Source organism: Balaenoptera ricei, chromosome 16, assembly GCF_028023285.1.
Source record: "Balaenoptera ricei isolate mBalRic1 chromosome 16, mBalRic1.hap2, whole genome shotgun sequence".
Lineage (NCBI taxonomy): Eukaryota > Metazoa > Chordata > Mammalia > Artiodactyla > Balaenopteridae > Balaenoptera > Balaenoptera ricei.
In genome coordinates, this window is record NC_082654.1 from 11901315 (window position 1) to 11925398 (window position 24084).

The window sequence follows — 24084 nt, forward strand, 5'->3', positions numbered from 1 at the left end:
CATCTTGACGGAGCTGGGCCCAGGCAACTCCATGGACCCCAACGGAAGACATCCTGGCTGGGGGTAAAGTCCCAGTGGGTCTTTGAGCATTTAATTCAGATTGTTACAAGCCAACAGAATGGTGATACCAATGTGAGGGAGGGAAAGGTTATAGAGATGGATACAATCAATCCTTTAAAGGTGAAATGGGAATCATTTTCTACATTTAATAAAAACATTTTCTCATTTGAGGCTCTGGAAGTCTTAAGTCACATTTTTTTTTTTTTTTACACCCTTCCCCGCCCGCCACCCCTCTAAAATGTCTTAAAACACATGGCTTAACAGTGGCTGCACAGAAAATATACACCCTCAAAGTCTGACTTTCATTTAAATACAAATATACAAAATGTAAACTGAAACAATAGAGAAATTTACAAAACTTTTCTTTAAAAATAATAAAGACAAAATTCAGTTCTAGTTATGACGCTGTTAAAATACGTGCAAGTTGTATCCAATTGGATTTCTATTGCAACGTTCGACAGAGACACAGCCAATCCACCTTGGCTTGAGGGCCGCCTCCGAACACAGACCTGAGTGGAAATCTCTTTGAGGAACCTGGAGGCTCCCCATCTCGGGGCTGGACGGCCTCCTTCCCTGGCTCCTGGAGGGCTCCCCCGCCCGCCCGCCAGAGCGGAAGCTCCACCGGTCACAAGTCCGCTTCTAAGGAGAAGGGTCTAGGCTGTCCCACCGTGGACTTCAGGCCAGAGCTGCAGCTAGCTGCTTCCGGTGGAGTTTGAACTGACATGGTTTGAATTTATGTGATGGTTAAAACTGGTCTTGGAACTGGGTGAACTCTTGGAATTGTTCTGATGCTGGGAGGGGGGTGAGCAGGGAGGAGAGAAAGAAGGAGAGAGAAGGTCAGTCATCGCAGAGTCGAGCCTTGGGGACCTTGCATCACAGGGGCCTCTGAATCTGAACTGGAGAGGAGCTCAGCTGACCAGCTCCCCGTCTTGCTTTCTGCTGCCTTCTGTTCTCCCCCTGCAGACCCAGGTCCAGAGGCCACCCCTTGGGGCAGAGGGCTTTACCTGATTAACAGACGCCCAAGGCAGAGAGGAGGTGGTCCCTCCTATAATATCTATCTACATGGTTAGGCCTGCAGGCCCAGAGTTAGGCTGCCGGGTTCGAATCCTAAATCTGCCACTTCTTAGCTGAGTGACCTCGAGAAAGTGTCTGACTCCCTTGGTTGCCTGGCCTGTGATGTGGGTTAGGAGACACTTCTGGACAGGGCTGTTGGGAGAAGGAAACAAGGCTGTGTGTGCAAAGGGCTCTAGCAGGTGCCCGGCTTGGGAACCACGAGCTGCTCGCCCTCAGTATCCCTGGCACCCTCTTGGCACCCCCGTGGGCGCGGGCCCCTCACGTTGCAGAAGAGAGCTGACGTGTCTGCTCCCCTGGTGGCAGTCGTGGTGCCAGGCACTGTGCTGAGGTCACCGTCCTCCACCTCACTCACCCTGGGCAGCCGGCATTTCCATCCTGATTTTTCAGGTGGGCAAACAGAGGCCTGGAGAGGTGGGGGGGGGGGGCGCGGTTCAATACGCTGCCACCCAACCGAGAAGGGTCAGGGCTGGATTTGAACCTGGGCCGTGAGCTTCCACAGCAAATGCTTGTCCCAGGATCCCAGGCCATCCTGGGGGGCTCGGCTACTTCGGGGATGGAGGTCATTTCTTTCTGGAACTTCAATTTTACTTGATGGAAGCATTTGAAAATTATATTTTTATAGCAGATGGATATGAGTATATTATGGAATAGGAGGTGAAACTCACATGAAGTTTTTAGATAAACCCGCAAACTCAGGCCTCAGTCTGCATTTTCTCTCAGTGTGCCTCATCCGTGCTGCCCGCCCTGTTATCCGAGATCCTATGCAAGGGCTCACTGGCTGTGTGACCTTGAGCAAGTTCCTTAACTCCTCTCAGCCTCAGTTTCCTCATCTGTGAAATGGCCTAATGGGAGCACATCCTGGGCTCACACTTCACTAAGATGCCCCAAAGGAGGGATGCAGTTTTACTTGCTGATGCATCTTAAGTCCTCAGGTAACAGTCTAGCATGGAGTAGGTGCTCAATACATATCGGTGGAATGAATAGTTGAATGAAGGCCTGGGGTTTTGTGAAGATTAAATAAAAGACGCCTTCAAAAAGCACCCAGCACAGCGCCTGGCCCCCAGCGGAGTGCCTCGAACAGCCACCTCTTCCCTGTTATCTAAGCGGGAGGGAGCTGGGATGCCCAGGGCCTGGGTACAGACCTGCTGCTGCTCTCTTGGGGGGAGGAAGAAAGTAAGGAACCAGGGGCCTGCCAGGCCTCAGGATGGGGCCCTGCCTTCTTGAAGGGCCAGGCCCGGAGGCGGCGCTATTGTGGCCATCTTCTTGGTGGCAGGGATGAGGTTAGGGGTCTCTCACTCTAGAAAGCCTGCCGGGTCCTTCCTGGGACATTTCTCCCACGTGGCCCACACCAACCCTTGATCCAGGGACAGGCTGAGGGAAGAATACCTTTTCCTGAGGGACAAAGTCTCCTCTGGCTGCCAGCTGCAGGGCACAGCATCAAACTACGGGAGCCCCACCTCGGGAGCCATGAGGTTCTTCGGAGATCACCTCTCCAGCACCAGCTCCCCCTGTTCTTTGTCAAATCTTTACCTACATAACTTGCGTCGTCTTTACAATGGCTCTCAACCAGGGGCGTTTTGTCCCCAGGGCCATTAGGCAGCATCTGGAGACATTTTTGATTGACACACGGGAGTGGGTGCTACTGCCATCTACTGGGTGGCGGCTAGGACGCTGCTGAGCCCCCTCGATGCGTAAGTCCCGCGACAATGAACTAACCCAAAGCATCAGCAGCGCTGAGGCTGAGGAACCCCGATGACCGGTTAACTTGGCGCTGGCCCTGCCCCTTCTGCTCTGGGGACGCCATCAGCCAGTGGGTCTCAAGGCACTTCAGACAGGCTGCCCGTCCCTTCCAGGCTGCTGCTGCCCCCAGTCTCCCCAGCCTGCAAGTTGGTCTCAGGCTATGGAAGGCTCAGACCTGGGGGTTCCCAGGGCTGAGGCCAGGACAGCAGGGTTGAGGTGGGAGTGAGGGTCTCACCTGACGCTTGAATAGCCTCTGGAGCAGCCCTTTCTTTGGCGGTTCCGGAGGGTGGCTTCTGTTCAGGTCCGGTGAGAGGGTACCGTTAGGTCCAAACACATTCAGTTCCTTAAAGCACTCTGTTTCTATCATCTGGAGAAGCGGTCAAAACACGGGTGGTGTGAGGGGCTGCGCTGGTCATCCTGGGTGGATGGGAATCGCAGCAGGCCAGCCCTGGGCGACACTGTCCCGAGCCTGGTCCTGCCAGGCTCTCCGGCCGCCCTCCATCTCACAGGGCTGAGACCCAGGCAGCAAGGCCCGCCCCCCGCCTCTCCCTGACGGCCCTGCAAGCCGCCCTCTCTGAGAAGCCAGTAGCCGGCCATGGAGGGCAGCGGCAGGGAAGCGCTCATCTTCCAGCCACGGGGCTCACCCCCCAGCTCCTCCTCTACCCCAGCGCTCCGGACCCTTCCCCTTCCAGGGCTGCAGGCCCACTGCCCCATCACTGCCATCTCACTCGAACCAGCTCGAACTTGCCCCACCTCCAGCCCCCTTGTGCCTCCCCCTGCTGCCCCATTTCTCTTGTTTCCCAGCCACGCTTCTCCAGAGAGGCATCGAGACAGGCCTCCTCTTCCCGCCCAGCCAGCTCCTCACCCAGCACCACACCATGCCCCAGTCTGCCCACAGGGACGCCCACCCAGCTGTCCCTCTTCTGCCCTCGTTGCACCCTCCCCTCGGGGTGAAGCTGAGGGCCCCGCCGTGCTCACCTCGCTTTGCCAAGGGATGGGTACGGAGCCCGTGGAGAACTTGGAGTAGAAGTCGTCGTCTGTGTGGTCCAGGTTGACGCCCTTCACGGTGGAGAACTGCTCGATGTCCAGCACGTCCTTGCAGTACACGGCCCGGGGCTGGGAGGGCAGGGTGCTGGTCACCAGGAGCACTGCCTGTGGCTCTGGCGGCCCCCAGCCAGGCCCGGAGGGTTTTGATGGGGAGCAGGGGGGGGGTCTCCCAGGGCCACCCCCGCCCCGGGAACCCGGGCTGCCCTTCGCCCAGAGGGGCCAAAGGGCCCCCAGCTGGGGTGACGAGAGCTCAGGGCCCCTTCCTGCCATCACTGCCCCACACAGGATGCAACGGGGGGATGTCCCAGGAGGACCTCCCTGGCCCTTCTCGCATCGGAGGCCAGTCAGGGGTGGTAGGTCAGCACGCAGGCAGCAGCCACACAGACCTGGGCTGGGGTCCCAGCTGTAGTGCTTAGGTGCTTTGTTAAAGTTACGTATCCCCTGGAGGCCTCAGTTTCCTCACCTGCAAAATGGGGCAGTCGAGGCACCAGGCCATGGGGCTGTCGTCAGTGCTGCTATGGCCCCGGCGCCGTAAACCACAGTGATCTCTTTCATCTCACTCATCCACCAAACATGCTCTGGGGCTGCCGTGCGGGGACTCACAGAGACAAACCCGGGCCCTGCCCTCTGGGGGTTCGAGGTCAGTGGGGGAGGCCTCCCAGGGGCTCTGGGAGCCTGGGATTCTGGAGATGAGGACTTCATAGAGGTGATGATGCCAGGGTGGGTACGGAGAGACCCCCAGACCGGGCGACACCCTGCTACTGGAAGACGGGGGCCACCCCTTGCCCACAGGCCTCAGCCTCTGACCTGGGGCCCAGCACAGATGTTTAGCGAAGTCGAAGGTCATAAATCAATGCACAGGCTCAGTCTAGGCTGGGGAGGCTACTTACATCTGGAATAAAGGGAGGGTCCAACATCCCGGCTTCTAAGCGCTTGAAATTCATGTTCCTGAAGAAGGGGTGTCTCTTGACCTCTGCTGCCCCTTCCTCCCGGCAGCCCAGCCTCTGCTTTGCATCTTTGGTGAGCAGCTGTGACAGGAGAGCCCCATGAGGACTTGCCTGGGGGGCCTTTCCTCCTGCCCAGAGGCCCGAGGGGCAGAGGGGCTTCGGAGAGCTTGTGGCCACCTCCCTTTCACACGAGGGTCCCTGAGCCCTCCCGAACGTCCCTCCTCTCTCCTCCACGGTGCCTGCGCCACCCCAGGTACCCAGCGGACACTGCCCGCTCAGGCCTCGATTCAGGGTGGCCTCCTGAGCCACAGTGTGCTTTGTGGTCCCATGTCCCCAGCATGTTCAGATGCCTGGGACCCCCAGGAGACCAGGAATCCTGTCTGTTTCTCCAGTGACTACACATCGCTGCCTGGTGAGTACCCAGCATGCACTAATGTTTGTTGAATTGGTGTTAACTCTTCTGTCCCAGGTAAGCTACAAAGGGCAAAGACTGGCCAGTAGGTTCTTTCATTCATTTACTCAGTTCATAAGTACATTGTAGACTTGTACCCAGTAGGTGCCGAGAGAGGATGCTAAGGGTCTGGCCTCAGAAAAATCATGTTCAGAGGACCCATCAAGGCAATGCAAATATGACACCACGGTGGCAGAGGAACAAGAACTGGCTGCCAGCTGAGGCATCGGGAGGTGTCCTGGGGAAGGGGGGTCTGAGACAGGCTTTCAAAGGTGGGAGCAGGCATCAGAGGGACCTGTGGCATCATGAGCAGGGCGGCAGGGACACTCAGGGCGTGTCTGGGGAACACCTGTCCTTGAGTCTGAGTGAAGGATGAGGGAGATGGGTCAGGGGGAAGGGGACTGGTTGGGGAGAGTGATGGAGGGTCCTGAAGGCCAGGTCCAGAGGTAGGATTTTAATACAGATGTAGTGGGGAGACAAGGATGGTTGGGGTAGAGGAGTGTCCTCATCACAACCAAAAGGCAGGATGGTTAATAGGGAGGAAGGGGGTGCAGGAGCAGAGACAGCTGGACGGGAGGAAGGTGTGAATGAAAGAGAGGAAGGGGGGGAGGGGAGGGGCAGGCCTCGGCTGAAGATGGGGCAGGGCCGCCGCGTGACCGCAGGGCATCAGCCCCTCCCCGCAGTCCCAGTGTCCCTGGCTGTGCTCCCCTCTGGTCCCCGCCCCACTGAGCACTGCACCATGTACACAGCTGGAATCTACTAAGTGTCCGCTTTGAGACTAAAATCAAAGTGGGTGGTCTGCACCTTGGAGGGAGTCCAGCCCTTTCCTTTACCAACACCCTGGTGCCCTCTGCATGTGCTCATTTAACACACATTTACAGATGCCCTGAGAGCCAGCAGGCAGGGGGCCTCCTGGGGCCCAGAGTCTGGAGGGGAGGCTTGCTGGGACTGCCCCCCCAAAAACTAAGGAATGAAAGGTGGCAGTGGGGCAAGCACCAGGTCACAGCCTTGAAGGGACTAAGCCATGAGATAGCCACTCACAATGTCACCCTCTGGTCCACCAACCACCCAAGAGTGTTTTGCCCAGTGGGCTGGCGGCTCGGAGCCCCAACTGCTCTTCTCCTGGGGCTTTGCTCTGCTCTGCGTAATCCCAAGAGGCTGCAGAGCCCAAAGCCTGCAGGGGCTGGCCAGACAGATGGCACAAATGAGAGCAATAAGGTGAGGGGTGGGCGGGGCGGGCCGTGCCAGGCTGCCCGTCAGCTCCTGCCAGGCAGGGATGCTGGCCAGTGTCCAGGGCTTCTGCTTTTTTTTCGAGAAGCCAGAAAATCCGGGTTTTTATGTGAATTTGCCCCATTTAAAAATCTTGGCAATTAACCCACCATTCACCTCTCTCTAAGACACTGTGCAGGCTGAAATAAACACCCACCTACATGCTGCCTGTCTGCAACCTGGGCATCAGGTAAAGAATTTACACATGTAATATCAGTATAAACCAGGAGAAGTGAGAGGGAGAGACGGTGTGAGCTGAGGTGGATGGGGCAGGCAGAGAGGGCTTCCTGGAGGAGGAAGACTAGAGATGGGCTGGAAGGACCGGTGAGACTGAGAGGGCTACAGGGCCAGTGGGGAAGAACCAGTGCTGGGACTCAGCAGGGGCCTGAGAAGGTGGGGGCTGAGGTCTGGGCCTAGGGACGACTGGACCCAGGGGACAAGGCAATGAGATGCATGCATTTCTGGACACCAGGGGCAGTGGAGAGGGTCTTGTGGCTGCCAAGATGGAATGAGGGATAGAATCTGGAGGCCAGGGACCAGCTTCCTTGCTGTTTGTAGAGAGACCTTCCTCGGCAGGTGGCGCTGGAGCTGCCCCGGGGCCTCCATGGTCTCCTTACAGTCAGGCCCTGCTGTGTCCTGAGCTGGTGTCCCTTGGTGGTGACAGCCTGGCTGCCAGACCAGATGCGCTGTGGTTAAGGGCGCAGAAGAAGCTCAAGACCAGAATTCCAAGACCCCAGGGTAAGGAGGCAGAGGAAGGCCAGAGACCTCCAAAGGTTCTTCTAGCTGAGAAAGACAGGGGACCTTGGTTTGACACCTACAGACCCAGGTCTGCCTGGAGCCCCAGGCTCAGATGCCACCTTTCCTTCAGTGGCCACCAGGGGACAGCAGAGGAACAGCAGTGCCCCCGGTCCTGGGGCCCCAAAGCCGGGCGCCAAAGCCGATGACTGTGGGCAGGGAGGGGGCGCTCTGTGCCTCTCTGTCCTCTCAGCACATCCCATGTTGCTGCTGGGTGTTTCCCAAGACCTGCTTCTCTGAATTCCCTGACCTGGGACATTTGGTGATGCTCTGACCTCCTCCTTCCCTTGTCCAGTTAGGTCCCTCTGGACAGATACCTGACTGTGACATAACCAAGTATTCTTGGCACCCCCCCAGCCCCCGGTTTTCAAACATCCCTAGGACCCCACATTTCCATGTACCTGCCTTTTGCTGCCTTGCTCCTCTTGTTCCCCGACCCCAGCTCTGGCTGCCGTGACTACCTGTTTTCTTGGAGGTCCCCCAGTTGCCGGCTGGCCCAGGCATGTGGTCCGGGCGTGTGTTTGCTTGTGTATACACCACACCTCCCTCACTGTCTCTCACACATGCCAATGGCAGATCTACGGTTCCTCTTCCTTTGGAAGTGGTCAGATGGCAGCTCTAGCCCAAATCCTTCTTCCCATGTCTCTGTGACGTCAGACCGAGGCTGGTAAGAGGAAGCGGTCAGGCAGCAGGCGGACGGATCCAGGAGGGTGGCCTTCTGGGGGTGGGAACTATGCCAGATGGTTTCTGGGCCCCTAGCAGTGCAGCCTCAGGTTTTCTAGAGGCAGAAACTCTGCTGCTTTTCATCTGCTCTCCGGGCCTGCCCTTCTCTGCACTCTAGCCTGGTTGACGCTCATGATTCAGATCCTGAGGGCCAGCCGGCCTGTCCGCTGCTCCAGGTGCAGCGTGCTCCAGGGAGAGGAAGGGGATCTGTGGATCCCCAGTGCCCAGAGCCAAGCGCTCAGGCCCCTCCTGTCCCCGAGGGGCTGGAGTAAGAGGGCAGCTGCCTGCGGTGGAGGTGCTAGCACAGCTGGGCTAGCACCAGAGGGAGGAGGGCCCTGGGGGGCACAGGTGGGCCTTGGGAGCCTAAGAGCCAAGCAGGAAAGGAAGCGGGCCCACCTGGGCCGAGAGGAAGGGCCGCGGTCCAGGGGCGGACTCTCTCCAGCTCCACTTTTTTTTTTTAAGTTTTTTTTTTTGATGTGGAACATTTTTGAAGTCTTCATTGAATTTGTTACAACATTGTTTCTGTTTCATGTTTTGGTTTTCTGGCCGCGAGGCCTGTGGGATCCTAGCTCCCCGACCAGGGATCGAACCCGCACCCCCTGCATCGGAAGGCAAAGTCTTAACCACTGGACCGCCAGGGAAGTCCCCCAGCTCCACTTTTGATGGCTCCTGTCACTCCTTCCTCTATCTGGCTTCCAGCCCCCCAGTCTGGCCCCGCCCACCCAGCCTGTCTAAAGGTCATTCCCAGAGTGCGCCCTACCTGTGGCCGGGTCAAATTCACTATCCATGGATACCGTCATGCAGGCCCCCAGCCAGTGTGACCAACATTCCATATAGTGGGTGGAAAACTCGAGTATAAGATGTTCGAAGACTGAGACTATCACCACCCACCACCTGCAACCCCTGGCCTCAAGCCAGCACCCAGGGGTCCAGAGCTGGAGAGAGCAGGAGGCCCAAGGTCAAGGGTAGGGGCTGCCTGGATCCCCCTGTGTCTTGGGGACGAGCCAGGATCATCCCCTTTCTCCCCCATGCTGGCTCCCCCCACAGAGCTGGACGGGAGGGTGTCTCCCATTGCTCACCGCAGCCCCCCTCCCTCATCACAGAGCCGCCCTGCCCCACCCCAGGCTCCCTCCTGGAAGCCTTCACCGCCCACCCCGTCCACAGCCTGCCCTCCGGCCTGGTGGCCTCATCGCCCACACCCTAGCGTGCCCCGACCCTGTCCCCTTCAGCCCGTTTGCTGTTCTCGGCTAAGGGCCGGGAGGGGAGCCAGCACTGGACACCAGCCCCGGGGCAGAGTCTGGCTCACCGGGAGCTCACCATTTTGCAGATGGACTTGGCCTCCTCGGAGAACTTGTGCGAATATACCTCCTCGGTCTCCAGGACCCGGCGGTCCACCTCCTCCCTCTTCACCTTCTCCTTGCGGCCGCGGAAGGGCGACTGGCCCTCGATCATCTCGTAGATGAGGCAGCCCAGACCCCAGTAGTCGGGGCTCAGGCCGTACCTCTGGTTGTTCAGGACCTCTGGAGCTGGGGGCAGAGCAGGGAAGCGAGGAGAGGTGAGAGACAGCTGGTGGCAGGTCAGAGCCCGGGCAGACGGGGCCAGGACTGTGACGTCAATGGGGCCTCAGGGTGTCCTGCAGCCAGGAGTGATGGTGCTGCTCACAGAAGGCCTGGAGCCTGATGGCTGAGACCTCTTCCCTCTGCCGACTCTGGCCCACCAACTGCTGTAAATACCACCTCTTCCTGGGAGCCTGCCCTGGTTGCTCTTTGCTGTGCTCCCAGGACTCTGACTGCGGCTTCAGAAGCCTGACCACAGTGGATGGAAACAACCTGTTCCCTTGATGTCTCCCCCACTAGACTGTGAGCCACCTTATTCCCTGCTGTGCCCGGTAACAGGTACGACGCCTGACACACAGTAGGTGCTGCACACGTATTCGTTTCAATGAATGGTGTGTCCACCCAAAGTAAAATGATTTTAAATTTAGCTGGAATTCAAATAGCTTCTCTAACATTTTGATAAAATGAATTATAGATTCACCAGAGAAATGCAAAAAAGATAGTTTCAGGTCATCAGGCAGGCCACATACATCCAGGGAGGCAAATGCATCCACACATGTGCTGGTATGCACACAACACAATGTGCTGTGCAGACACTGTGCAAGAGGAGAAGGCGCAGATGCACAGGCAGACACACACAAAGGTGCACAAATGGATCTATCTATCCATCACCCATCTATCATGCATCCACCCATTTATCTATCCACCCATCCATCCATCTATCCACCCATTTATTAATCCATCCATCCATCTGTCATCTATCTATCTATCTACCTATCATCGGTCCATCCATCCCTCAGCATTCACATGGGTATACATACCCCCAACATACACACAGACACACACCCCAGAGGTCCTCCAATGTCGTGCAACCTGAAAAGGACCCTCGAGCACCAGAGACCAAGTCTAGAACCCTAAGCATGTGTTGCTGGCACAAGCCCGGTAGAGGAAAACAAGGTCCCCACCCCCCCAGAGCTTTCAGGAGTCCTCTGCCTCCTGGTGTGAGTGGGCTTATGAGTGTGAGGTGTGCAGAAGGAAGCCCAGGGAATATCCCTTATTGGAAGGAGCATTCCAGGGGTCAGTGTAGCTCTGGGGCTCTTCCCCGTAGCTCCCGGGATGATGGTCTCAGAGAAGGCTCAGGGGATGCAGCGCAGGGAGCCCGAGGCTGGTCTCTCCTTAGAATGGTACTTTGTGACACAGTAGGTGGTGTGCTCCGCTCCTTTCTGGGCCCTTCCTAATGATCTCCCCCCCTCTCGAGGTCACCCTGAAAGGCTGTCTGCCAACTCAGCAGACCCCTACTTCACCCACCCCCAGGCAGCGCTGTTTGTCAGCTCTGCCACTGACCTTGGGAGGGGCTTGCCCTTGAGATATAGCTGGGGCTAGGGGTGGGAGCTGCAGAGCTCAGTGAAGTCAAGTTGCACCCTGGGGCCCCAAGGCTCCCCCAACCCTGGTTAAGACCTCCCACCTCCCAGCATGACTACTTCTTCTAGTTGCACAAAGAGGCCAGTGGCTCTGAGGGTGGGGCTTGGTGAGAGGCTGTGCCTACACTTACCCATGTAGCCGACAGTGCCCACCCGGCCGCGGATCAGGTCTCCCTCCGGGATCTTCACGGCCAGGCCCAGGTCCGAGATCCTAATGTGGCCTGAGGGAGGACAACAGAGTCAATAGGTCCCTGGGATGGTCATGTGGACATCTGGTCTACCCTGGGCAGGGCCCCAGACTTGCCATGGGCCCCTGGCATTTCATCTGTCCTAGAAAGAGTGGTACCCAACCTGCCATGGCAGGGTGACTGCAGACCCTTGGGAGAGTCCAGGTGTCAGAGGACAGGGGTAAAGTATTACTTTTTAGGAGAAAAACTTAACGATGAAAAGGACGCCTGGATTTGGATGGACGATGGCAGACCTGCCTCATAAAATGCCTTAATGGGCTTCTTGGAAGGCTGATGTCACAAAGTTGAAAATGCCTTGGCCTGATTCTGGGATTGCTTCATGGGAAAATGTAAGATTCTCCTGACATTTTGCAACAATTTGCTTAAGGGGAAAAATCATAAAGCAATTTGGGAAGCAACTCCCTATTCTGCCTTGTTGGTCTTTGGGGGTTGTTTTCTCCCTTTGGAGACACTACCACCCAGGCTTAGCAGAGACTGGGAGGAGGCATTGGAGCTCCTGGACCAGGACTGACCCCCAAAGGCAGAGACGAGGCAGAGTGGTGCTGAGAGCTCGCCTCAGTGCTGTCTCTCCAAGCAGCCCACTGGCAGGGTCGTGGCCTCATCTGACCCTGCAGGGAGGAACACCGCCCTCCTTCCCAGCCTGGACCTCAGCAAGGCCCAACGCCAGAGACCCTGCTAGGCTGCAGCTGAGTGGATTCCCCTGGCTCAGTGGCCCCTGACAAAGGCAGGAACGGTGGGGGCGGGGGTGAGAGCACACAGACTCCAGCCATTGGGCGACAAATCAGTGGTGGGCACAGTCCTGGGACCAGCGGGGAACAAGAACCCCTCCAGGTACTGGGCGCATCCAGAGAGGGGCAGTGGGCCCTGAGCCCTCTGCCTGCTCCGCCACATGACAGTATCACAATCAAACCTCTTCTCTTGGTCACGAACGACCTCCCTCCCTCCCTCTCTCTCTCCTGTCAGCCTGGGGCTGCCTGATGTCTGGGGCATGCTGGCAGGGAGACCTGGTCTCTGGTCTCAACTCCCCACTGATATTGCTGGGTGAGTGACCTTGGCAGGTTGGCTCCTCTGAGCCTCAATCTTATCATCTGTAAAATGGGCACAGGGGTGTCGGCCCTGTCCCCTCCGTAGAGATGAGATCTAGTTAGATAGAAGATGTGACAACCCCTTCCCAGGCATGAGAGGCTAAACAGTCATGAGGGGCTACTGTGGTGGCTCCTGTTATCCGTGCGTGTGTGCACAAACACACAAGAAAATAACAATGGTGATAGACAAGTAATAACGCCTAACACATTTATAGCTGGCTATAGTTGACAAAACAACTTCTCCTCAAGCTATCTTGTCAGAACCTCACCACCACCCTCCACCATCTGAAGCAGGCAGGGCAGGACCCACTGTTTCTATTTCACAAACAAGGAAGATGAGGTGCAGAGAAGTTGTGTGAGAGTTAAGTACCGGCCCAGAGTCTCTGGAATTCTCGACTCCTCATTTACTGCTCGCTCTCTCGCGTGCATGCTCTCTCTCTCTCCCTGTCCTCCCTCTCGGCTGAGCCACACTGCTTCTTTGCCGGGTAGGAGCTTTGTCCATGCCCTCTGCCCTCCCGTGGACCCCGGGTCAGTGTCTCTGAGTCTCTGCTGGGGGGCCCCCTGCTCCCTTTGGGTTGCGACGCTCACCTCAGCTGCAGAGCAGGAGAGGGATCCCCGGGCCGATGCCTGACTTACCGTAATCGTCTAACAGGATATTTTCAGGTTTCAAGTCTCTGAAAGGGAAAGATCACCAGCATGTGAGTGTGGCTGTTCTGGGAGGCAAGGGCACACCAGCATCTGGGTGGACCCCCTTGGGCCAACCCGGCCTGAGTGTTTCCTTCCTGACTCTGGGCTCGGGAGGTCTGGTCTCTCTCTGGGTCAAGACAATCTTGTGCTAACTTCTCTCCCTCCAGTAATTTAAAACAAATGCTGCTTTTTGCCATAGGTGCCCTCCTGACCCTGGAGAGTGACTGAAAAGGAAGTTAGGCAAAGGCTAGTCCTGGCACCTGTCCACACACTGACGGCCCCGGGGCTAGGAATACTTCTGGCTGGAGTGGTGACCGACTCCTCCAGGGCTGAGAAGACCCTGAGGCTTCAGGATGCCTTGAAGGCAGAGCAGGGCCTGGGGATGAAAGAAGAGAAGTTACTGAGGACCAAGAACCAGCCGCAGAATTGGGGCAGAGAATTGTAAGGGAGAGAACGGTAACCTCCAGGACAAAGGCCCCCTTTGGGAGGGGGCCCCCAGGAGCCCGGCACATCTCCCAACTCCAGCTGAGCCGCAGCCTGGGAGAAAGCACAGCCAGAAGGCACGGCTGGACATGCAGCCACCTCCTTCTGTCCCTGACGTCTCTCTTCTCTTTGATGAAATGATCATGCGCATGAGAAAGGGAACCTCTCCACTCCCACTGGGGGGGAGGCAGCAGAAGTGTCTGGTTTTATTTTATTAGTTAATGTATTAATTAATTAATTTTTGGCTGAGTTGGGTCTTCGCTGCTGCTCGCAGGCTTTCTCTAGTTGCGGCGAGCGGGGGCCGCTCTTCGTTGCGGTGCGCGGGCTTCTCATTGCAGTGGCTTCTCTTGTTGCGGAGCACAGGCTCTAGGTGCACAGGCTTCAGTAGTTGTGGCACGTGGGCTCAGTAGTTGCGGCTCGCGGGTTCTAGAGCGCAGGCTCAGTAGTTGTGGCGCACGGGCTTAGTTGCTCTGCGGCATGTGGGATCTTCCTGGACCAGGGCTCGAACCCGTGTCCCCTGCATTGGCAGGCGGATTCTTAACCACTACGCCACCAGGGAAGCCCTGGTTTTATTAATAAAAGGTTTTCTCCACGAGTTAAAGAATAACAGGATAGTGTGTGCAACTCAGTTAAGCCATCGGGCAGACGATACATGGCTTCTAGATTGAGGATTCGGTTCTCACCAACTGGCTTTGTTCATCAAACGGAGGGCAGCTCTCCTCATGGGGAGCAGTTCCTGTGCCCAAATCCAGTGGTGTAGCCTCACAAAGTGATAACTGGTGTTTGCATGTAGTTACTTATTACAACATACTTTTGTTGCTGTTGTTAACTTGCATGCTTTTGGTGTGTTAACCATTCCAAACACGGGCAGGAGTCATCACTGCAATTAATCAGTCACCACCGACCACCGGGTTGGAAAGACAGCTGGCTAGTGGGCACAAACCCACACCCCCAGAGAGGCTCTGGCAAGTGGTCAGGGCCGGGGAGGCACCGTGGCTCTCTTCCTCCATAGAAGAAGGGCTAGAATTTGGAGGGATGCCTTTTTTCTTTTTTTAAGAGAAAAGCAATCAAGTGGAGGATTCTTTTTTCAACCCTCAGGGAAAATTTTCGGACTCTCTTCTCACTTGAATGAAAACAAAACAAAAGCATAAATTGGGAGATGGTGTGGGGGGAAGGGCATGTCATCAAGACCATTCCTCTTGCTTTCAAAACTTTCTCAGGCTCCCAAGATAATCTCCGACAAAAGCCCCATGGCAAAGGTCTTCAAACTGGGGTGTGTGTCCCCAGCAGCTGGGGGGGGGGGTCCCCCACGTGCTGGTGGCTTCGGTTGACAGAATAAGAGCAGGTTCCTCCCCACTCCTAAATGTGACTATGGTGACTGGCTCCAGAGTCCCAATTAGAGGTGGGATCTAGTAACCATAATTATACGGTCAACTGAACGGAAGAAATTATTTTAACACTTAGAGCCTTATGGTCAAAGGAAATTTTTAAAAAATCTTATATACATCCACATATTTCAGAGTGGAATGCTAATCGATAACTTTTATGCAAAAAAATATTACATTAGAGTAACTATTCTATCGGGGTGGAGGGGAGTAGAGAAGAAAATGATAGAAAACTCCTCACCATTAAGGAGTTTTCATGCATTTTTTTAGCTGCATGATGGTGGAAATCAATTTGCTACAGCAATTAGATTCCACTGGATACCTTTAGAAATGTGATGTCACTTTAGTTCTATTTCAAAATATCAATCTTAGCCACTCTTTTAACATATGATGGACAATTTCAGATGTCTACTTAAAATGTATGAGGGCACACAGATTTTCAAAATTCTGTGAGGAGGCCTGTGAGAAGAGTCTGAAGGCCACTGCTCACAGAATCTGGACACCTGGTCTTAAAACGCTGGATGGTGTGGCAGGGAACGGGGTCCATTCTGATGCCTGCTGCGGTGGTGATCCTACTAAAGTCTTCCTGGGGTTTGCTCCGGATCAGGCCAGCAGGCTCCACTGAGCTTCGCAGGCGCTGGTTGGGAAGGGAACAGTGGCCCGACCTCATCACCTCTGAGGGAACACTTGGCCTCCCTCCCTTCCTCGGTTCCTGGGTGGGAGCCTGTCTGACTCAAGGGCAGTGCCCGGGCCTCGACTCCCAGGGTGGGGATGAGCGTCCAGTCCAGGGCATGGAAGGGTCAGCCTCACCTGCTCAGACTCAGACGAGGGGACCGGGGTTGGGGGGCGCTGGGAGGGCAGCCGCTCACCTGTAGACGATGTCCTCACGGTGGAGGTCTTCCAGGCCGCACAGGATCTCTGCCGCATAGAACAGGGCACGTTCCTCCTCGAAGCCAGGGTTCCCCATGTTGTAGATGTGGAACTTCAGGTCCCCGCCGTTCATGATGGTCAGGACCAAGCACAGCGCATCCTTGGTCTCGTAGGCGTAGGCCAGGTTGACCTGGGAGCACAAGACAGCCCTGTGGTGGGGTTCCGGGGACCCCCTGACCACATCCGCTCCTCCTCCCGGGCCCTGAAGCTGGGCGGGAGGGCTACGGTGCGGGAGCTGCAGCAGCTTCACGCCACCCCCTGCGCCCTGACAGCCTCCTGGTGCCCCTGCCGCTGCCCTTCTATCAGATTCGGTGGCTCTAGGTGAGGAGGCAAAGCCAGAAGGGGCAGACCAGCACCTCAGGGGTCCCGACAGGACGGTGTCTGCGTTTTTATGTCACAAAAGCATGTGTGTACATCAGGTGGTTAAAACTTCTGCCCCCTTTGGGTATCACCTTGTAAAGCCCAGCCCACTCTGGGGAATGACAGCGGCACCACGTGGATGGCGTGGCCCGCCCTCACGCACAGCTGGTGGGAGTGAAACTGGGGGACGTGCACACACCCTCTGACACAGCAATTCCTCCACCAGGAATCCATCCCACGCACACCCTCACAGAAATATGCCAAAGGGATGCTGAAGGAAGGACACGGTGGCCTTATTTGTTGTGGAGGCTCCAAAGCCAGAAACAACTTCTATCGTTGTTGTGAATGGCGCTACAGGTCGTGGCCTAGCTCTTCCCTGTGCATCTGGGGAATGGCGCACAGCTTTAGAAAAGAGGTGCAGCTGTTGGTCTGGTTGTAGAAAAAGCTCTACAATTTCAGGGAAAAACATTGCAGCCTAAGATTTGTAGTAAGATCCCGTTGGCTAAAAGTAATAAAATCTGTACATGAATCAAACACGTCTGGAATGGCTACTCAGAGAGGGAGGCTTTTATGTTTACTTTGCATCCATCTGTGCTGTTTGACTTTTAACTGGAGCATATATTATTTTTTATAATAACAAGTGGCAGTGACACTGAGAGCTGGCCAAATACCCACGTCCTCCTCCACATTTCCCAGCCTCCCCTGCGGTTGGCTGGTCCCTGGCCATGACTGGTTCTGGCCGAGGACTGTGGGTGGAAGTGAGGGGCGTCACTGCAGCCGAGGCAGTGCAGAGCCCCCAGCATTCACTCTCCACACTCCCGGGGAGGGAGGCGTGCGTGGCTGGAAGATGAAGGAAGGTGGCCTGATCTGATGGGATTTTGGGTGAGAAACAGGACAGTCTTTGCCATTTTCAGCTACTTCAAGTTGGGGTTGATTTGGTTACCGCAGCAAAGTCTAGCCTGGATGGAGCAACACACGAATATAAACCAGATGGGCCTCTCTAGGATCCTGACACTTCGGTCTCCTGGGATGAAACCAGCCTACAGAGGTCTGTGGAAACAAAGCTCCTTGGCTGGGCCCCGCGTGGGCCTCTTCTGTCCATGGAGGCGTCCAGAGAAGCCTGGTCTCACGCCCAGAGGGGAGCCAGGCTAGCTCGGTGACCAATGTCAGCCCCAACTGACCCCCAGGTGCCTCGTGATGGAGGGAGTGTCGGGCTCCTTTCTGAAGCCCACTCCCCTCACTGCATCCCATGCCCTGGGGGATGAGGACCTGTCACACTTAAGGGACAGAAGTCCCAGTCACCAGGAGGGGGCCTGTCCCTGGGGCCCTGACACTCACCACAAACTGACTGTTGACCTTCTCTAGGATCTGCTTCTCATTCAGTGCCATGGACTCCCCTTTCCTCTTTTTGATCCTCTTCTTCTCCAAGCGCTTGCAGGCATACATTTTACCCGTGGCCCGAACCTGGCAGGCACAGACCTGAGGGGCAAGAAAGAAGCCAAGGGCACACGGCACGTGAAACAAGGCCAGTGTGAAGCTCCCTCAAGGCCAGGATGCTGTGTCTCCGGGGCTTGGATGATGCCTGGCCGTGGACCCACTGCTCCCAGGGCCCTGCCCTTGAGATCTGGCTTTGGTGGCACCTTAGGCAAATCCTAGCCCTTGGAGGTGCAGAATCAGCCATTTACACCAATGTTTAGATGGCTGGCCGAGGCCAGTTCCTCTCTCAGGGGCAACTAGATTTTCCCTGTCCCAAGCTTCCAGCCAGATGCAGCCATTGATAACTGGGGACTTTCAAGCACCAGCTGCTGGTAGCAGAGGCTTGTTTCGGGGGGAGTGATGGGAGACCCCTGCGAACCCTGACTGTATAATTCAGAGGAATGGAAACCAGGGCATTTGGGTCTGGTCTTAGTTCTGCCCCTATTCAGCTGTGTGACCTTGCTTGGGTCACCTAACCATTGTGAACTTCAGCTTTCCTCATCTCTAAAACGGGAATAACAAGGCTTGAAAAGATCAGATCAAGTACAACAGCGCATACTAACAGCATGGTGTGGCCAGGATGCTTAAGCCGCTCACGGCCTCGCTTCTCCCTCCAAACACAGTCAAGAGTGCCCACTTCTCCTCCCCACACTTGACTCCTGCCTGAGGCTGGCTCCAAGAGCACCTCCAGCTCACCTGCCCTGCCACAGACACCCTCCTTCCCCACCTCAGACACAGCAGACCTTCCCAAGGCCCCGGCCTCACCCTCCTTCTCCATCGGGGGCGCATGACCAAGCCATTCGCTGGGAAGCCATGCTTAGAACACTTCAGGCCAAGCCAGAAGGGACAGAAAAGGTGACAAGAGTCCAGAAACTTTTCATGAATACGTGGATGTTCACTTACCTCCCCAAAGCCCCCTTTTCCTAGTACTCGGTACTGCCTGAAAGTGTTTTTGGTTACCGGTTGCCTGGAAAAAAGCAAAAATCCAGCATGGGACTTGTAGTATTAAGATGCAGAATCCAGAAGAAATAGACAAGGGCAGCATTGAAAAGAGCCAGTGCCAGGTGCAAACCACCAGACCAGGTCCCGGGGACCCCCTGGAACCATCGCTGCAGATGGGACCCTCGAGGACTTGCTCTGGGGCTGGGTGTTCAAATCCCAGGCTGCCGCCCTCAGGCCTGCACTGGGAGGGAAGAACAGGAGGCCTGAAAAATGTGAGCGGAGGCTGTTTCACCACACTTTCCCTGTGGTTCCCCTCTCTCTCCCAAATGCAAATCATGCGGCTAAACTCAGGAGGAAGTTGTGTCCTCCGTGCAGGGAGAGGGGAGGGGGCCAGGAGCCACAGAGGCTTGGTTTCCCACGGAGGCCACAAAGGAAACCGCAGCCCTCCCTCCCACACCTGCCAGCAGGCCGGCAGGCTGGCAGGCGGCTGCACCTCCCGTCCCGGGGCGCCCGAGCTATTCCTTCCTGCAGACTCGCCCCGGGAAGACCCGGCCTCCTGGGGACAGAGACTGCTGATCCCCAGGTCCAGTCTGGTTACTCTCTCACGGCGGTTCCCAGGCTTCCCGCCACCGAGGGCGCTGTGTTATATGTAACTCCCCTGAGCCCCAGAACACGAGAAGATCCTGTCTGCCAAAAGCTGTATTTATGACTAATCTTTTTGTGTCTCCCGACTCCCCATTTTAATTAGCCAAAGCCATTTTAAAAAAATTATTTATTTTTGGCTGTGTTGGGTCTTCATTGCTGCGCACGGGCTTTCTCTAGTTGCAGCGAGCGGGGGGCTACTCTTCATTGCAGTACGCGGGCTTCTCTCGTTGCAGGGCACAGGCTCTAGGCGCATGGGCTTCAGTAGTTGTGGCACGCGGGCTCAGTAGTTGTGGCTCGCGGGCTCAGTATTTGTGGCTTGCGGGCTCTAGAGCGCAGGCTCTGTAGTTGTGGCATATGGGCTTAGTTGCTCCGCGGCATGTGGGATCTTTCCCGACCAGGGCTCGAACCCGTGTCCCCTGCATTGGCAGGTGGATTCTCAACCACTGCACCACCAGGGAAGTCCCACCAAAGCCATTTATAATGTCTAATGAGACAAGCCTCTGATCAGGAGCCAAGGATGGGGCTTGTGGAGTAAATAAATAAATGGCCATTTAGTTGCAGCAAAGGATTCCACCTTGCAGACAGCGTGTGCTTTTTCATCGCTGGCCTGTTTGGCTAAGGAAAATCAGGGTTTCCCCCTCTTCTTTTCGGCTTTAGTGAGGTATAATTGACAAAGAGTGTACAACTTGATGTTTTGATATATGTATACGTTGTGAAATGATTACCCAATCAAGCTAATTAACATTCTGTCATCTCACAAAAGTAACATTCCCCACCCATCCCTTTTTTCCGTCCTTTCTTCCTTCCTTCCTTTCTTCCAAGAACACTTAAGATCTACCCACTTAGCAAATTTTAAGTAAGTAATACAGTACCGTTAACTACTGTCCCCATGTTGTACAGGAGATCCCCAGAACTTATTCACCTTGCATAACTGAAACCTTGTGCCCTGGACCAACATCTCCCATTTCTCCAAGCCCTCCCCACCCCTGACAGCCACCACTCTACTCTCTACTTCTATGAGTCTGCATATGTTAGATCCCACATGTAAGTGAGGTCACGCAGTACTCGTTTTTTGTGCCTGGCTTATTTCACTTTAGCACAACGACCTCCGGGTCCATCCACGTTGTCATAAATGGCAGGATTTCCTTCTTCTTTTTTAGGCTGAGTAATGGTCCATTTATAAACATTAAATATTTTACTCCTACATTCATTGCAGAATTATTCACAATAGCCAAGACATGGAAACAACCTAAATGTCCATCAGTTGATTCATGGATAAGAACAAGCAGCTTTTATGATGTTAAAATTGGTTCTTGGCTCTCTAGGACTATTTTTGAGCATCCCCCAACCCCACCCCAAGAGTCTTAACCAGGGCGGGGATTGGTGTGAGACTGCATTGGGCCCAAGAACTGGTTTCGCTCGAGAAAGAGCAGTGAGCCTCTGGTCGCCCAGCAGCTGTTGAATGAATCTTCCGTGGAAACTCTTCTCGCTGCTGGGTCCTGAAGAGGATTTGGGTTTCACCGGAAATCACAGCTTCGGCACCACGCTGTTCTCTTAGGACAGCCCTGAAACCTCCGGAGCGCTCCCTGGCACGCCTGTCTCGAATTCATGTGCTGTGACTCACTCTCTCTTCTCCGGTGTTTCTTTAGGAAGCGGGGCCCAGGCTGCCCCTGGGCAGGACTCCCCCTTGCTCTGCATCTTACACATGAGTGGCCGGCCTAGAGCAAACCTGCCATGCGCCTGCATCCGCCATGTGGCCCTGGGAAGCGTTTCTTCCAGCTGCCCTTGAAACCACATGAAGGCATCCAGGCCTAACAGTTCACGATACATGGAGAACAAACAGTCGGTCGACATTACCGCAGAGCTCCTCTGCTGGGGGAAATGAGTGTAATACAATTTCCGAGGAATTTCTTGGTTAACCTTGGGAGGGAAAAAAAATCCCTTTAATATTTCAACAGTACAGCACCAACAGGCCATGATCTTTTTAGCAAGAAAAAAAAGGGAGGGGGGGGAAGGCGGGGTGCTGTCAGTCATTTAGGGCATTTGTAGGCCAGGGTTCTGCCCTGCTGGCTTCAATAGCTTAACGCCCTCAAAAGGGCATAACTCCTTTGAAGTCAGCACGCAGATTTTAAAAGTCCATTTCTCCATCTCATGTGTTTGGTACTGACAAGTAAAGTGAAAGCCAGTGGCCACAGCTAAAGACTTCCATTGGAACAGGAGAGCTGGGTGGACTAAGAGTGAAGGACTTGAGTGAGGGACCTGGGCTTCAGGTTCCACCCTTGCCAGGCCATGGCTGTGTGACCCAGGGCCAACCCATCAACCTCTCTGAGCCTTGCATCTTCAGTAAAATGGTATATGCATCTGAAGGCTTTTTGTAAGCTGCTGAGTGTCAGATGTCATTATTAGAACTCTTGGGATAAAGGACACAGCCCCTTCTGGGGGTCTCTATGGTAACAATCCCCATTGCTCGAAGCGGCTTATACATAGACTCATGTAATCCTCACACCAGCCTCAGGAGGTGAGACTATTACCGTCCTCATTCTGCAGATGAGAACGCTTAGGCTTTGAGAGGTGAAATGAGATGCCCAAGGTCACGGCTGGTAAGTAGTTGGGTTGGAAGTGGAGTCCAGGAAGCCTGCTGCAGAGCCCACTTTCGGTGTCCTGACTCTGCCACCCCAGGAAGGTGGGGTTGTGTTACACAGCCCAGGGCTCCAGAGTGGCAGGTGGGGCAAGATGAATACCTCCCCACCAGACTGTCCTCCGCAAGGGTCAGCCGCTCCCTCCAATATCAGAAGGGGGAGGTGACGGCCATGGTGATGCCAATGTGCTCAGTGACGACTCATCCCAACAATTACGTTCAGCAGTTCACTTCCCAAGGCCCAAAGGCTGGCGTTGTTGATGTGTGCTGTGCTATCTCACCTCACCCTCACCCCATGCCCATAAGGCAGGCAGTGTTATTATCCCCATGTTACAGGTGAGGAAACCAAGATGTGGAGAGCGTCCCTCCCCCAGCCCCTAGGGAGGAGGCAGAGCTGGGACTCAGACCCAGGCTGTGGGCTCCCGGTGGCCCACGCTTGGCTTTTCCATCTCCTGGAGGCATGACGTGCATGGGCAAGGCGGCCAGTGGCAGGCAGTGCACCAACAGAGAAGACCGTCCACTGCTCGCTCTGTCACTCCCATGGGTCAGGGTGGAGAGAGACGTCCCCCAGAGGCTACAGGGCAGGGTGTTTCCTCAGGGCTTCCTGAGGTGGGCAGGGAGTGCCGTGAATTCAGCTTTTCGGGGGTTCATGTCTCGCAGGTGTGTGTCCTAAGCGTCTAGGGGACTTGGCCAGCACAGATGCCGATATACATGCAGGAGCAGGAGGGCTCCTTGCTTTCTGACCACGGCCCAGATGCCCAGATAGCAGTGAGTGCCAGGACCCCGGGGCACAGGAACCCTGGGCGGTGGGAGGGGAAACTCCCACCCTCACCCACCAGCTAACCCAGCATGATTTAATGTAAGCATTGCCCTATCCTGCAAATCCTGGGACACTGGTGGGCAGAGCACCGCTCTGGGGGTCCTGGGCCAGGGTCCCCTCCTTGGCTGCACTAATCCCTGCTGGGTGACCCAGCAAGCCACATCCTCCCTGCCTCTCCTTCCTTGTCAGTCACACGGAGGTCACCTCTGCCCAGCCAAGTCATCACCGTGTGTGTGAGAGCACTTTGCAGAGAATAAGGCAGCAAATGAAACACATGAAAAGATGCTCGGTCTCACCCGTGATTAGAGATGAAAAGATAAACAAGAAGGAAACCCGGCTCTCACGCACCAAGAAGAACGTTGCTGAATCCGAGGACAAGCGGGCGCCCGGGCCCTGGCAGGACCGGGAATCGGGCAGCAGTTTGGGAGGGCAATCTAGCAGCCCCTCACCGTGCAAAACCTTGCCCCTGGAATTCCTCTGCTAGGAATTTCTTTCTTTCTTTTTTTTTTTTTTCTTTTGTGGCCACGCTGAGTGGCTTGTGGGATCTTAGTTCCCCGACCAGGGCTTGAACCCAGACCCCGGCAGTGAAAGCACCGAGTCCTAACCACTGGACCGACAGGGAATTCCCATCTGCTAGGAATTTCTATGGATGTATTTGCAAAAATACATAAAGATGTATGTACAAAGTTATTCACTACTTCGGGAAAGCTGCACACAAAATTGAGGGAAACCTCCATGTCCATCAATAGGGGGCTGGGTTACATAAGGGATGTGCATATCTTTCTACGAATACGGCAGCTCTTTATTTGCTGGCAGAGAAAGAATTCCCGAAGACGGTGAACCCAAAAAGTAAGAACAAGAGGCTGAGTGTATGCGTGTGTGTGCATGAGTGTGTGTGTGTGTAATGTTAATAAGCATAGAGCATTTCTAGAATACACAAGAACTTAATTAACAGGCGGAGAATGCTGAATTTTATCTGAACCATGGGCCCATGGGAGGTAAGTGACTTCTATACGACTTAGGTGAAAAACCAATACTCCCCGCGCGCCCGCACACACACACACACACACACACACACACACACACACACATTGGCACACACTCGTGTGTGTGGGCTGTGCCCAGGGAGCACTCACCTTTCCAACCACTTCCACTGGAGAAACCGATCAAAATACATGCCGTCCAGGTACTCGTGGAAGGGTTCTCCCCTCAGGTAGTCGTGGACAGACCTAGCTCAGAGGGAACAAACAGATGAACGTTTTACAACCCTGACCTTGGAGCAGGTGGGCAGAGCCATATCCA

At 55.2% G+C, this 24084-nt stretch overlaps 1 protein-coding gene across 2 annotated transcripts in view; it reads right to left on the reverse strand.

Annotated features, from left to right (window-relative positions):
• Window positions 1-456: 456 nt before the first annotated feature.
• Window positions 457-24084, reverse strand: part of GRK5 (G protein-coupled receptor kinase 5) — a 216236-nt gene continuing 192608 nt past the window's right edge. For both annotated transcript variants that reach the window (XM_059900610.1, XM_059900611.1), the window contains 11 exons: window positions 23919-24011; window positions 18641-18704; window positions 17600-17740; window positions 15841-16031; window positions 13053-13090; window positions 11215-11304; window positions 9424-9632; window positions 4812-4949; window positions 3853-3990; window positions 3110-3241; window positions 457-851 (listed from right to left, as the gene is read on the reverse strand). In XM_059900610.1, the coding sequence (XP_059756593.1) occupies window positions 753-851; window positions 3110-3241; window positions 3853-3990; window positions 4812-4949; window positions 9424-9632; window positions 11215-11304; window positions 13053-13090; window positions 15841-16031; window positions 17600-17740; window positions 18641-18704; window positions 23919-24011 (1333 nt within the window). In that variant the 3' untranslated portion in view covers window positions 457-752. The remainder of the gene's footprint in view (window positions 852-3109; window positions 3242-3852; window positions 3991-4811; window positions 4950-9423; window positions 9633-11214; window positions 11305-13052; window positions 13091-15840; window positions 16032-17599; window positions 17741-18640; window positions 18705-23918; window positions 24012-24084) is intronic.